This window comes from Heterocephalus glaber, unplaced genomic scaffold, assembly GCF_053883595.1.
Source record: "Heterocephalus glaber isolate CG9 unplaced genomic scaffold, H.glaber_assembly_v1.0 deba00000347, whole genome shotgun sequence".
In the NCBI taxonomy this organism is placed as follows: domain Eukaryota; kingdom Metazoa; phylum Chordata; class Mammalia; order Rodentia; family Bathyergidae; genus Heterocephalus; species Heterocephalus glaber.
The window spans coordinates 38,118,381-38,133,414 of record NW_028258143.1 but is presented as its reverse complement, the minus strand read 5'-3'; the positions used below and the strand labels follow the sequence as shown (position 1 = coordinate 38,133,414).

General features: G+C 36.3%; 1 protein-coding gene across 11 annotated transcripts in view; it reads right to left on the bottom strand.

The window, feature by feature from the left end:
- The window catches only part of Upp2 (uridine phosphorylase 2), a 55,935-nt gene extending 53,571 nt beyond the window's left edge, over nt 1-2,364 (bottom strand). For 8 of the 11 annotated variants that reach the window (XM_013076313.3, XM_013076315.3, XM_004835913.4 and 5 more), the window contains exon 1: nt 1,920-2,162. In XM_013076313.3, the coding sequence (XP_012931767.2) occupies nt 1,920-1,981 (62 nt within the window). In that variant the 5' untranslated portion in view covers nt 1,982-2,162. The other 3 variants (XM_013076317.3, XM_013076320.3, XM_087196134.1) reach the window with 3 other exon arrangements.
- Between the last annotated feature and the right edge of the window lie 12,670 nt (nt 2,365-15,034).

The following is a 15,034-nucleotide window of genomic DNA, read 5'->3' as shown; positions in this document are numbered from 1 at the left end:
TGGTGAGAATGTGAACACAAAAAAACCCTCGTATACTGTTAGTGGGTTACTTACTTCAGCCACTAAGGAAAACGGAATGGAGTTGCCTCAAAAATCTAAATTTAGCAAGTCCATAAGATCCACAAATTTTGCCTCTAGGTATACATCCAAAAGAATTGAAATCAATTTATCAAAGAAAGATTCGGGCTCCCACATTGATTTCAAAATTACTCAAAATAGCAAAGTTACAGGATCCATCTAAGTGTTCTTCAGTAGACAAATGGTTAAAGAACATACTGTATATATACAAAACAATACTATTCAGCCTCCAAAAATAAGAAAATTCTGTCATTTGTCACAACATGAATGGAACTAGATGACATTATGTTAAGTGAAATAATCCAGGCACAAAAAGACAAATATCACAAGATTTCTCATATATGTAATCAAAAAAAAGTTGATCTTATAGAAACACAGAGGCAAATGGGAAAAGAGAAAATGCTGATCAAAGGGAACAAAGTCTCTGTTAAATTGGAGGAATAAGATTTAGTGATCTACTACGCTGTACAATAACCATAGTTAATAGTAATGTATACTTCAAAATTGCTTTAAAAATAGGTTTTTAGCATTCTCATTACAAAAGAGAAGTTGATGAGATGATGGATATGTTAATTAGCTTAACTGAATTTTTCTGCCATATATATGTATACAAAACCCCATATTTTATCCAATAAATACACACAATTATTATCTATCAATTAAAACTAAACAAAAGAGGGCCAGGGATTTAGCTCAGTGGTTCTGTTGCTTGCCTTGCAAGTGCAAGGACCGGAGTTCAATTCCCTGTACCAAAAAAAAAAAACCCAAAAAACTAAACAAAAGATTTTAATTCAAAAAGGAAAATCTGGTTTGGGAATTCGTGCTAAAGTCAACCGTCCATGAGTGTATTACAATACTTTGATCTTTCTAAAATATATAATTTTTACTAAGTAAACTTGCATATACTATTTCATTCCCAAACTTTCTTTGCATTTTTCTTTCTTTTTCCTAACACACGGGATAAAGTCATTAGCAAACCACAAATTATGCCTCATAATCAGTGTTAAATATCGGTCAACAAAGAAAAGTGCTGGCTGGGAAGAAATTGTTCCATTTTCTATTACCTTCATTATAATTTTTCCTTTTCTCTCTCTCTCCTTGACTTCTCTGAAGAAATGAAGAGAGTGGGAGGAGCTCTGTTTGGAGTGGGTAAATGGAGCATTTTCTGAAATGCTGACATGATGGCAAGACATTTCACACAACTCTCAGCAAAGCACAGGGAACTTGCAAAACCTTAAAGCTCATGAAGATTAATGCTCTATTATGTTCTGTTAACCTGGGGCTGAAATTGGAGCTAAATTTGTAGGCAGCTTGGACAGATTTATGTCTACCCCTGAGATGAATAACATCCATGGTATTTTAGAAGTGAATTCAGTACAAAGACCATCACAAAGCATATGAAATCACTTCATAATATGCTGAAACAAAGTGAAATCTCTCATAAGCACTGGGAGGTCCTTTAATTATTTCTCAGATACAGCCCATCATCCTGGAATTAAAGGCTAAACTCCATAGGGAATTCAAGCCTGAATTGTAAATTTGTGCATTTCTGAGGGTTAGTTAAATTTTTGCTTGTTTTTTGTACCTTCTTTTGCCCCCTTTCTTAAATGAACCAACTCTCTCCTCTGCCCCTCACAATGAAGAACCAAGAAATGATAATGTTATTGGGAAGAAAATTTGCATTGTTTCTATTTTGATCCATATTGTAAGCTGTATTCCATCTATATTATGAGTAAACTTAAGAAATTTATACAATGATAGAGGAGTATCACCTGAGCATTTAATATAAAATCCAAGGAACATCCATCTGATCAAAACAAATAAAAATCAAAATTACTCACCCATCATATGTATTCCTGTCAGGTCTCATGGATCTATTAGAAGCAGGTAAAATGTAAGCCATACTTTATATTATGTGGATAGCCGTAAAGAAAAATACTGCAATTTGCTATTAAATTATAGATCTAATCATAATAATTCAGGTTCAGGTTAGAATGACACCTTCACTAAAAGGTGTTATGTTTTCTTCTGAAATTGTTAATGGAACTCTTCACTTCAAATTTTAAACCCTCCTGTTAATTCAAAAATACCTCTTACATGGCCTTTTATACTATAGCGAGGTTCTCAGAGCACCACGCTCCCAAGAAGATAGGTTCCTTTTGAAGGTGTGGCATTCTGTATCGTTGACCAGGTTGGTTAGCTCATTAACTGATGATCACAACACCTTTCCCTGGCATATGGCCTTGGTCCCAACATGGGTCTCATGAGGTGCACAAACTTATTTGCTTTGAGACAACTGTGTATGAGTGCAAATCCTCTTTTGATTCACATGCTGATTCTACTAGATTAGCTAAAAAATGTGTTCAATACACGTGAGAACTTTCAGTCCCCAAATATTTCGTTTTCTCATTCCCATCCCATCCCTCACCAACTTGTTTACATTCTTTGTGATCATAAGTAAAGAAAACATCCAAAGCCAGGACCTCAGAATGCCCTTTCATCTGAACTTTGCCCATTCAAGTTCACATAGAAGGCCTAGTAATTAAATAAACTTTTTTCCCAGGGCCTCTTCATTTAGTTAAACTCTAGATTGACTTTAAAATCCACTAACCCATGTCTTGGTGTCAGTCCAGGTAGAATAATGAATTATAGCCTAATGTTTTTGGGAAATAAACTTTTTAAAAAATCTGTGAATTTGCTGCTTGTGATGATGTTTCCTACCTTTCACTGCAGGGGTGGGGGGTCCGGAAGACTTTAGAAGATCTTTATTTTGATCCATTATTTTCTAGCTCCCATGACAATCAGCTGTAGTTCTATGCTGGTGGCTTCCAAGCAAATTAGAGCCTAAAATGTTTATAAATGCCAAGGAGAAGCAAATGTAAGGCATTCCACTGGGTGCATGGATTTCTCTTTAAGAATGCACATAAGTCAGGAACTGAATGTTCCTGTCCTAACTGGAGTCTCCAGTTACAAGTTGATCCACTTCCTGGTGATAGTCGTTCTTGGCAAACTCCTCAGGGTCCATGCTCGCCTCTTTTAGTCCATCTCAGCCAGCCAGCAAAGTTTTTAGAATGGGAAGGAAAAATAGGGATGTCCATGTCAGGCAATCACTGCAGCCTAAATCTTGCTTTAAAAAAAAAAAGAGAGAGAGAAAGACATTTACACTTTTGCCCAAGATACCCCAAAATCCCCGAGGAAACCTATTTTGGAAAAGGTAATGACAATTATGAGGCAAAATTAGCCTGAATATGTGTATTACCTTTTTAACTTGGACCAATGATTCCTGTTTGCCATTTATAATGATACTTATGTCTCTTACCTTGTGACCCACCTCAAGCTCCTCTACCTGCCGCTCTTTCTCAACCATCACTGGGAATTTTCTCAACAGGCCCACCAACTGCCACTTTTATTTGGGACCCGCACACTTTTATTTGGTATTCCATGCCGTATCTCTCCATTTATCTTTAGGCTGTAATGAGGAAGACCACCAAATTCCAGTCTGGCATTTACCACTGCCTCTGACAGGTGAAAATGTTAGCTAATTAGGTAAGTGTTAATTAATTACTCAGGTGAATTAATTGGCATAATTAACATATCTGTTTCCAGTCAAAGTTCGCTGAGCCAATGACCTGGGTCCCTAACAGTGTCAGACGATGACAAGCTAAGCTGTACAGGCTCTATATACCAACTCTCCTAGACATTAAGACAAATGGTCATCATTGAGTGAAACTCAAAATAGTCTTGTGGAGCCTATAAAAATAGAATATTAATTAATGTCTTCTGAATAATCTAACATTATTCTTTCCAATTTTCAGTCTTCTGAAGACTCGATCTGACTCTTATGGCAGGTTGTTTCTCAACTTTTTTTTTCTTTGATTGACTATATTGCAAAAGGCCATCACCCTACCCAGTTGGGAAAAGATTTTGTTTTTAGAAATCATGCACACAGGAGTGCATAAGGCCACTCAGGGTCAGCCACAGAGTGTTTTTTTTTTTTTTTTAATGCTGTGTGCCAGCAGGGCTGTATGACTCAACACAGTCTTGAAGTCAGGAGGGTCCTGCACCAGCTCACCAGATCTGTGCTCCACAGCATCCGGTGTTTGTGGATACACTTCCCTTCCCCCTTCTTTCCCACTGTGCCAGCATTTTCCTATTCTCATTCCCATGACAAGTTTCTGTCTAGCTTAATTCTGCCTCTGAACCCATGATGTTGGAGTCCTGGCACTAAATGGCACTAGGTCTCCCGCAACTGGTTGGGATAATTTCTGCAGAGTCTGTGAGACTTAATGTGTGGACTTAGAACCAACCCCACCCCCTAATAATGCTCTTATCACTCTGGGGAGGGGCATGGCTGAGTCTGGAGCTCCCAGAACCTGCCTGGGCATGTGCCAGGGACTGTAAGAAATCCTGAGAGAGTTTGAGACCTATGGTATCCACCTTAAAGGGATTTTCTCTCCAGTGGGGAAGAGCGATGAGAGGTAAAGGACATGACAGGCACTACGCAAACTTAGGGGAGAAGCATCAAAGCCAGACTGGGGGACACAGGCAGCTTCAAGGATGGCGTAATACCTAAGCTGAGTCCTGAGGAAAGATGTAACCCTGAAAACCACATCTGTGTGTGAGGATAAGCTGAACATGAGAGGCTCTGGCCCGGGGAACAATGTGTAAAATGCAGAGAGGCAACAAAAAATTTCAAATTCAGTGAAATTTACTAGCTCTAGGAGGTTTTTATTCTCAAATATTTTCACCAGAATTTCTCAGATGGTTAGAAAGAAAGAAAGGAAGGAAGGAAGGAAGGAAGGAAAGGAGAGAGAGAGGAGAGAGAGAGAAAGAGAAAGAAAAAAAGAAAGAAAGAAAGAAAGAAAGAAAGACAGACAGACCAGAACAGGGTTTCACTAGTTATAATTCACTTTAAATATTTACATTTAATGAGTGGAGATCTTAACATTTTTTTTTTTTTGGTACTGGGGATCGAACTCAGGTCCTTGGGCTTGCAAGGCAGATGGTGGAACCACTGAGCTAAATTCCTGGCCCAACACTTTCAATAATTTAGTTTAACTGTGCTATTCGCAATTCATTGTTGGGTTTATTTTTTAAAATTCTTTAATTCATCATATACTGTAAGTTTAATGGAACACAAATTTAGAAGTGCCTTACCATCTGACCCCTTTCAGCCCAATCATCTTTCTCTTCTCCAGAACCAATCCCTTTGGATCTGGGACATGCACACACACTGCAACTTCAAACCCCTAAGGAAATAGGATGAGAATGCACAATACTTATTGTGTTACTCCCCCTTTTTTGACAGGTCTCTTAGGGTGGGTATGGGGTACCAGAATCCTTCCATACTGGATTCCCCTGTCTCCACCATTTGTCGCTATGACCAGCTTGAAAGAGCTGCAATATCTTCAGCTAACCATTCCGATGCTATGCAGAGTATTTATGTTTTCATTCATTGACTCAGTAAATATTAACCATATTATCAGTATAATCCATATTCCAAAAGGTATAGGAAATGCTGGAAATAAGTGAATGAATAAAACAGCTCCTTCTTCTCTGATTTCTTCTGTGAAAATATTGACATTCCATGAATAGAGAAGCTACAATTTACCACACTCAAACTTTCTTTATGCGGAAATATATCTAGTAAGTGTGTCTTCAGCAGTCTCTTCTTCATGTCAAATAATAAAGCTTTAAAGGGCCAGGGATTTAGCTCAGTGGTTCCACTGCCTGCCTCACAATTGCAAAGCCCCGAATTTGATCCCCTGTACCAAAAAAATAATGATAAAGTTTTTTGGGTCTTTTGATCTTTCTTGAAGTGTTCATTTTCCAATACATACATTGTAACTGCCTCAAATCCTTTATGGAAGAGGAGAGCTATTTAATAATACATAATTCTGCCTATGTTGTGATGCATACCTGTAATCTCAGCTACTCAGGAGGTTGAGGTAGAAGAATCTCAAGTTTTAGGCCAGCCCAGGCAACTTAGTAAGACACTATCTCAAAATAAAAAGGGCTCAGTGCTCTGTGGATTCAATCACTAGTACCATAAAAAACAAATAAAAATAAAAACCACTATTCCTTCCTTCAAAGTATAAATGTGTTAGAGTTTAACACTGGTAAACATGTACAGAGAACATGTACCTTGTTTTCTATTACCCATTTAATCTTGCTCACTATGCCCATCTTCCTTGGAGTTTGAGCAGAGGTGGTGACTTTAAGCTTGTCAAGTAACCATATCTTTATGAATTTGATTACAGTCTCATTAGACCATTTTCTCAGGTCTTTGCCCTGTCTATCTGGTTTCCTGCTCCTGCCTGCTGCTCCTATCTATGATGACGTCTACCAAGAAGGGTGGGTAGGAAGGGGTTTTCTGTATTTCTCGTCATTGAGGAAGAGCAGCAATCCTCGTTCTGTGTGATCAGTTCCTTGTCCAGTCCTTTCTGGTACCTACAGAACATCAACATCTGGAATTTTTTTTGTTTGTTTGTTTTGGTACTGGGGATTGAACTCAGGACCTTGTACTTGCAAGGCAGGTGCAGTGCCACTGAGCTAAATCCCCAGCCCTGCAATGTTTATAAAGTGGAAATTTGCTGTAAGAAAATAACTTATTTACAAAATTTTATTTTTTTCCATAATTACATTTTGCAATATTTAGAGTAAATGCATAAAGTATTTACAAAGGAATTTCTTCTTGGACAATGGTTTAAAACATGAAAGAAAAAGTTTCAAGTAATGTGAACATTTATCAATAGGGATCATTTGGCCATCGTCAAGCATTCCAGAAGGGGTCTGTTTCCAGGTAAATGGAAACTTCACGTGGGAGAAATCATGCATATACCACTCAATAAGTGCTCAGCATCTACTATGTGCTAAGTGTGCTTGGAGTTGAGTAATGATGGGAAAGAAGTCTTTAGTCCCAGCTTGTTCTTCGACAACATCCAAATGAAAAAATTTAATACACCTCCTCTGACTTCTCTGATGATGTTTCTAACTGCAATTTGCGTTCACAGTGTGACCAGAGGTTAAATTATGGTTCCCTAATAACTGACCATAAGGCCAGCACCAGAGCCTCAGAAAGGCCAGACAACTGTGAGAAGCCAGCACTGCTCAGCAGCGCCTCAAGTGGCCTGGTCAACGGAGCAGTTCAAGGCTGAAAACGGTGGACCAAAGAATATGCCTGGGTTCAAGTTTTATTAATTTTTCTGTTCTTGCTGTCTAAGAAAAGAAAATGTGAGGCACAGGGTGTCAGACAAGAAACTAAAGGAAAACTATTGTATTGGAAATAAAATATGATGAGTATAAATCAATACCATACCAGTGAGGAATAAAAATTTAAAAGTTTTTCCTTTATGTTAAAAAAAAAAAATAGCCATGCTCAGCTGAGACTAGAAATCTGAAGGACAAGGAAAAATAATTAAAAGACAAGAAGAATTTCATTAACATCAGTGATGAATTTGGGCTTCAGACTAAGCAGTCCCCACACTGTGCCTCATTTAATCTTATAACAACCCTGTGAGACAAGTATTACTATTTCCCCAAATTTCAGATAAGGAAATTGAAGCTACAAAAGTTAGATGAGGTAGGTGCCTGAGATTCCATAGTGAGGAACGTGAGAATAGAATTCAGAACAAGGTCTTCCAGCTACAAAGTCCTGGAAACCCTCTCAACTTCTCCACTGCTGGTAAATGTGGAGTTTGCCAAAGAGTCCAGAAAAGTGGTGTCCATCAGAGAAGAAAATTTGGCCTGGGTCTTGAAGGTGAAGTAGGATCTGGATTTAAGAAGCATCTCTCTACAACATTTTACCTGGGGGTCGGGATGGTTTTTTATTTAATCCACCAATGGGAAAAGAGGATATGGCTGTGGCTTCACGGGAGAGAATTCTCTGAATGCTGATGAAGACAATGGCCTCATTAAAATGATGGTCCAGTCTTAAATCATATCATTGCAAAATTTTACATTAATCCTCAAAATGTGCCTTGTGCATGCTTTATATTTAACTCATCTCAGACACATCACTTCCTGTGCTTTTACCCCGAAAAGTGAGCCATATTCAAGATGCTGTCTGCACCTGAGTGGTCCCTAAAAAGTGAATTGAAAGGCCCAGATAATCTAAGGAAAGTGGACAGAGCTTTCATGAAATCTTTCTTTTAAAAAATTGTATTAAATGTGGCAAAATTTTAACAGTTGTTAAATTTTTGTGGTGAGTACTCAGGCACCTATTACATCTGTATATTTCTTTATGTTTGAAGTGTAATTACAAATTTTAAATATAGTAACTAAAACGAAGAAGTCAAGAGACCTCAACAATCATTGCAACAACAGAAAATCATTGCAACAATCATTGCAACAACAATTATTGCAACAACAGAAAATAAGATACAAAGTCAAGGTGGAGAGTTTAAAAAAAATCACACTTTTGAAAAGTGTGACATATCTAAAGTGAAGCATTAACCAAAATGTGCGTGTGACCAAGATTGTATAACCAAAGTTTTCACCTTTTCTAGAAAAGAATTAATGTTTAACCAATAGATTGCACTTACTGGTGTTAAAAGAATGCCATAAAACACACTGTTCTCTTTCACTTAATTTAAACCCAAATTAGAAACTAGCAGCTTTGAAATTTCATGACTTTTCAGGGCCTGGAATTTGCCATCTCATGAAATATTTACTGTATTTCTCCACCTGAGCTCTCTCCACCCTCCAGCCACACTGGGAATAAATCTAGGTGTGTTAGGGGCAGTGGTGGTTCTTAGAACTGAACCTTCCTTGACTTCAAAGAAAATTCACCCCCTCTCCTTGCAGCTTGGGGTTTGCCAGATTCACAGAGCTGCTTTTCAGCAGTGGGGCTGATTTCCCAGAGTACCTTGCAACAGGTCAAGGGCACCTTACCTGGTGCTAAAAGATAAACATGGCTTTGATCGTTAAGGCTAAGTCCCTGGAATGTGCACCACAGGCAGTTACAAGCTAGGCAACCATTAGTCCAACAGGAACTTCTCAGCCCCCTGCCTTCTAACTCACTATCCAGCCCCCCTCTGGTGGGACAGAACTTGCTGCCTGCAGCATGTTGACTTGGGCCCACCTTTGAGGTAAAATTGAAGGTTTTCATCTTTGTCTTGCTGATTTTTAGTTCTTTATATTTGCTGAATACAAGCTCTTCGTCAGTTGTAGATGTTGGCCTTTACTTCCAAGCTTTCCAAATCGTTATGTTTGGAGTGTATCAACCAAACAATATAGATTTTTAAAATCTTCATATGCATTTAATATTTACAAATAATGTCATTACCAGTATATTTTTACTTGTTTTTCCTGTTTTAGTGTTAGTTGTCTCTATAATGTACATTATATATCAGTATATAATTAGAATATATATATTCTCCTTTTATTTTTATGTGTATACATACATATATAACATTCTGCTTTTCATTTCTTTCCTGCTTTCCATAGAATCATTAAGTTCTCCATAGACCCCATTTCCCTCTGTTACATTGTAAGTTATAAATTCGATTTCTATTCTTCTTATAGTTACCCTTACATTTTAACAAGCACGCATGACTTAACAAAATTAAGATTAATGAATACCTATATTCTTCTCCTGCATAACAGAAGGAACCTGAAACTTTAATTACTACTTCATACTTCTCATACAATCTACCCTGTTCTCATGCATCCCTCCATTAGTCATTATGATTACTATTTCATTTACAGTTAACAATAATGTAAATATTTATATCTGCCAATGCTTTGATAGTGTTACTTCTCAGATCTCCTTCCTGCCTTCTGGACTTAATGTATTTTCTTTCTAAAGCACATTATCTAGTAGCTCTTTAGCATGGGATTTGTCTGAAAACTGTCTTTATTTTGCTCTCATTTTGAAGTGATTCTTTTGCATGGTGTAGAGTTCTAGGCTGACAGCTATTTTCCCTTAGGGCTCATATTAATGCATTGTGTTCTGTATATGTTGTTGCTGATGGAAAATTTGCTTTCATCTACCTACTTGTATCTTAGTAAGTACTTCGTCTTTTATTCCTGGCAGGCTTTTATATTTTCTCCTAATATTCTAAATTTCTACTAAAGTGTGCTTAGGTGTGACTTTTTAAAAAATAATTTCTTCTTGGGGCTCTTTGTACCTCCAAATTATGAGGAAGAATGACTGCTATTAATTGTTTCTTCCTTAAGTATGTTATCTTCTCTGTTACTTCTAATAGATGTATGTTAAGCCATTCAGTTGTCCTTTAAATGCCTTAACTTCTCTTCCATATATTCTATTGTGTTTTTGCTATAAACAGAAATTTTTACAGAACTTTATTTTTGCCTTTTTCTAGATTTGATTAGCCACCTCTTTCTTTAACCCATCTCTGGTAAATTGTAGTAATGTTCTCAATTCTTCACTCTTCCTGGTATGCACACCCTATTCTATATAGCTATGTAATACAATAAAAAACCCACTTCTCATAAGTCAAGTGACATGTTCATCCCCTTGTCTCTAGACTTGGTCATGTCATTATTTTTTTAAGCAAAACCTTTATTGGTACATTTTAGATATACATAATGATAACATTCATCATAATATATCTGTACATAATATATCTTGCTTCTTTTTTCCCATCCCCCCTTTTCACCCCTCTGTCCTTATTTACAAAAGCTTCATTTTCATTTTTTCCTTATATTCTTTTTTTCCTTGTACCTTCTTTCCTTTCCTCCTCCTCCCTCCCTTGTTCCCCTTCTCATTTGAACATTTTTTCCCCATTTTCCAGTATCCATTATACATTTTGGTCTTTATTTCCACTTTCAATTTCTCACATCAGTGAAAAAATGTGGTATTTAAACAAGTATGACTGATTCATCTCACTTAAGAGTATGGTCTCAAAGTCCATCCACTTAGCTAGAAATAGTGCAAGCTTATCTTTTTTATGGCAGAATAGTAACCCAATGTACCCAAAACCCCACATTATCTTTATCCATTCATTGGTTGATGAGCATTTGAGCTGTTTCCAAGATTTAGCTATTACAAACTCTGCCACTAAAAACATGGGTGTGCATATATCACTGTGGTTTGATGCTTTTAATTCTTTGGAGAAGATACCTAGAAGGGAAATAGCTGTGTCGAATGGAATCTGTAGTTTTAGTTTTTTGAAGAATCTCCACATTGATTTCCACAGTGATTGCATTGATCTACACTCCCACCAACAGTGGAAAAGGGTTCCTTTTTCCCCACAGCCTCTCCAGCATTTGTTATTGGTTGATTCCTTGATAATAGCCATTCTTTCTGGAGTAAGGTGGAATCTCAGTGTTGTTTTAATTTGCATTTCTCAAACGACCAGTGATGTTGAACATTTTTTCATATATTTATTTAGTGTTTCTATGTCATCATTTGAGAAGTGTTTATTCATTTCAGATGAATTTAAATTTGGGGGTCTGATTTTTTTGAGTTCTTTATATATTCTAGATATTGGTCCTTTGATGAACAGCTGGCAATTTTTTTCCCACACTGTGGGTTGTCTCTTCATTCAGTTGGTGGTTTCTTTTGCTGTGAAAAAGTGTTTTAGTGAGATGAGATCTGAGTTGCTGATTTTTTGTGACATTTCCTGTGTGACTAGGGTTTTGTTTACAAAGTCTGTGCCTATACCAATGTCTTCAAAAGTTCTACCTATTCTACCTTCCACCAGATTTAGTGTTTCTGTCTTAATGTTTAGGTATCTGAACCATTTTGATTTGAGTTTAGTGCTTAGTAAAAGATTTGGGTCTAGATTTAGTCTTCAGCATGTAGAAAGCCAGTTTTTCCAGCATCATTTATTGAAGAGGCTATCTTTCTTCCAGTGAAGGTGTTTGGCTCCTTTGTCAAAGATAAGGTGAATGAATATGTTTGCAATTGTTTCTGCATCTTCTAATCTGTGCCATTGATCCTTAGATATGTTTTTTAGTGGTTTTTTTTTGCCAGTACCACGCTGTTTTTATCATAGTAGCTTTGTACTATAATCTCAAGTTGGGTATTGTGATGCCTCCTGCCTTGCCTTTGTTGCCCAGAATAGCTTTTACTATTCTAGGTCTCTTCTGGTTCCAAATGATTTTTAGGATTGTTTTCTCTAATTCTGTAAGATATGCTATTGGTATTTTAGTCGAGATTGCATTAAATCTGTATAACAATTTTGGAAGTATGGTCATTTTCACTATATTGGTTCTTCATACTCAAGGACAAGGGATATCTTTCAATTTTCTGATTTCCTCTTTGATCTCCTTTTTAAGAGTATGATAGTTTTCAATGTAAAGGTCTTTTATTTTCTTTGTTAGATTGACTCCTAAGTATTTCTCTCTTTTTTGGATGCTATTGTGAAAGATGTTGTTTCTCTAATTTCTCTCTCAATAAGTTTTTTATTTGTGTATAGGAATGCTATAGATTTTTTAGGGTTGACTTTGTATCCAGCTAAGCTACTAAATATGGTTATTAAATCTAGATGTCTTTGGTGGAGTTTTGGGGGTCTTCTACAAAGAGTATGTGTCATTGCAAATAATGATAATTTAACTTTTCCTTTCCTATCCTTATTCCTTTTATTTCTTTCTCTTGTCTAATTGCTCTGGCTAATGTTTCCAGAATTATATTGAACAAGAGTGGCGACAGGGGAAATCCTTGTCTTGTTCCGAATTTTAGAGTAAAAGCTTTCAGTTTTTGTTCATTTAGTTTGATGTTGTCTGTTGGCTTGTCATAGATGGCTTTTATCAGATTGAGATAAAGGCTATCTACTCCAATTTTCTGTAGGGTTTTTTTTTTTATCATGAATGGGTGTTGAGCTTTGTCAAATGCTTTTTCTGTATCTATTGAGATGACAGTATGGTTTTTGTCCTTGGCTCTGTTAATATGGTGTATTACATTTATTGATTTGTGTCTGTTGAACCATCCCTGCATCCCTGGGATGAATCCTACTGGGTCATAGTGCTTAACCTTCTTGATGATTTGCTGGATTCTATTTGCCAGTATCTTATTGAGGATTTTTGCATCTATGTTCATTAGGGAGATTGGCCTATAGTTCTCTTTTTTGATTGGATTCTTCTCTGGTTTTTATATCAGGGTAATGCTTCCTTCCAGGAATGAGTTTTAGAGTATTGTTTTCCTTTCAACTTCATTAAAGAATTTGAGAAGTAGCAAGATTAGGTCTTCTCTAAATTTCTTTTAGAATTCAGCAATGAATCCATCAGGGCCTGGGATTTTCTTTGTTAGTAGGTTTTTAATTACATCTTCAATTTCATTGATTGATATTGATCTATGTAGAATTTTTATATATTCTTGGTTCAACTTTGGTAATTCATATGTATACAGGAATTTCCCAATTTCTTCTGTATTTTCCACCTTATTAGTATACAGGTTCTCAAAGTAGGTATTGATGATTTTCTGGATTTGTGCAGGGTCTGTTGTGATTCCACCCTTTTTATTCCTAATTGCATAGATTTGAGTCTCTTCTTTCCTTTTTTGCTAAGTTTGGCTAAGAGTTTTTCAATTTTATTTCATCTTTCAAAGAACCAACTCAACAATTCATTAAATCTTTGTATTGTTTTCTTAGTTTCCATTGCATTAATTTCTGCTCTGATCTTTATAATTTCCTCCCTTGTATGAGCTTTGGGCTTGATTTGCTCTTTTTTGTAGAAGCTTGAGGTTCAACATTAGGTTGTTTATTTGAGCTCATTTTGTTTTTCTAATACAGGAATTCACCACTATAAATTGCTCTCATAGGACTGCATTCATTGTGTCTTACAAGGGATGTTGTATTGGGATTATCATTTAATTGTAGAGACTGTCTAATTTCCTCTTTAATTTCATCTGTGACCCATTGGTTGTTCAGGAGGGTGTTATTTAATTCCCATGTGTTTATAAAGTTCTTGTGGTTTCTTTTGCCATTGATTTCCAATTTCATTGCACTATGGTCTGATAATATATATGAGATCATTTCAGTTCCTTTGCATTTACTTAAGTATATTCTATGAGATAGTATGTGGTCTATTTTGGAGAATATTCTGTGTGCAGCTGAGAAGACTGTGTATTCTGATGTTGTGGGGTAGAACACTCTGTAGATATCTACTAAGTTCATTGGTTAAAAAATTTGGTTCAGCTCTAATATTTCTTTGTTGATTTTTTTGTCTCAGTTGATCTATTTGTGATGGTTGGGTATTGAGGTCCCCCATTACAATTGTATTAGTGCTTATTTGATTTTTCATGTCCATTAATTTTTTATATAGTTAGATGTGCTGGTATTTAGTGTATATATATTTATGATTTTTATCTCTTTCTCTTGGTTTGTTCCCCTCACAAGGATGCAGTGACCTTGTTTGTCTTTCTTAATCAGTCTTGGCTTGAAATACACTTTGCAAATAGAATAGCTACCCCTGCTTTTTTCCAGTTTCTTGTCACATGGGGTATTGTTTTTCATCCTCTGACTTTCAGTCTATGAATTTATTTTTTAATGAAATGTGTTTCTTGTATGCAGCATATTGTTGGATTTTATTTCTTGATACATTCTACCAATCTGGTTTTTTCAATTGGTGAATTGAGACCATTTATCATGATGGTTATAAATAACATGCATTGACCTATCCTTGTCATGTTATTTTCTGTGGTTGTTTCCCTTTTTCCCCCCTCTGTTTAATTGTTTGCCTTGCCTAGTGGATTCATTGTGTTGGAGTTCATGGAGTTGTAGTCCTTGTTATCTCTTTCTAGAATGTCCATCAGAACATTTTGGAGTGCTGGTTTGATGGTCATGAATTTCTTTGTGTGTTCTTTGTCATGGAAGTATTTTATTTCTCCATTAATTTTGAAAGATTTTTGTGGTGTACATCAATCTGGGTTGTGGATTGTTTTCTTTTAGGGTTTAAAATACTTCACTCCAAGCTTTCCTTAACTTGAGAGTTTGTGTTGAGAAGTCTGCTGTGATTCTGGTGGGCTTTCCTTTATAGGAGGTTTGTTTCT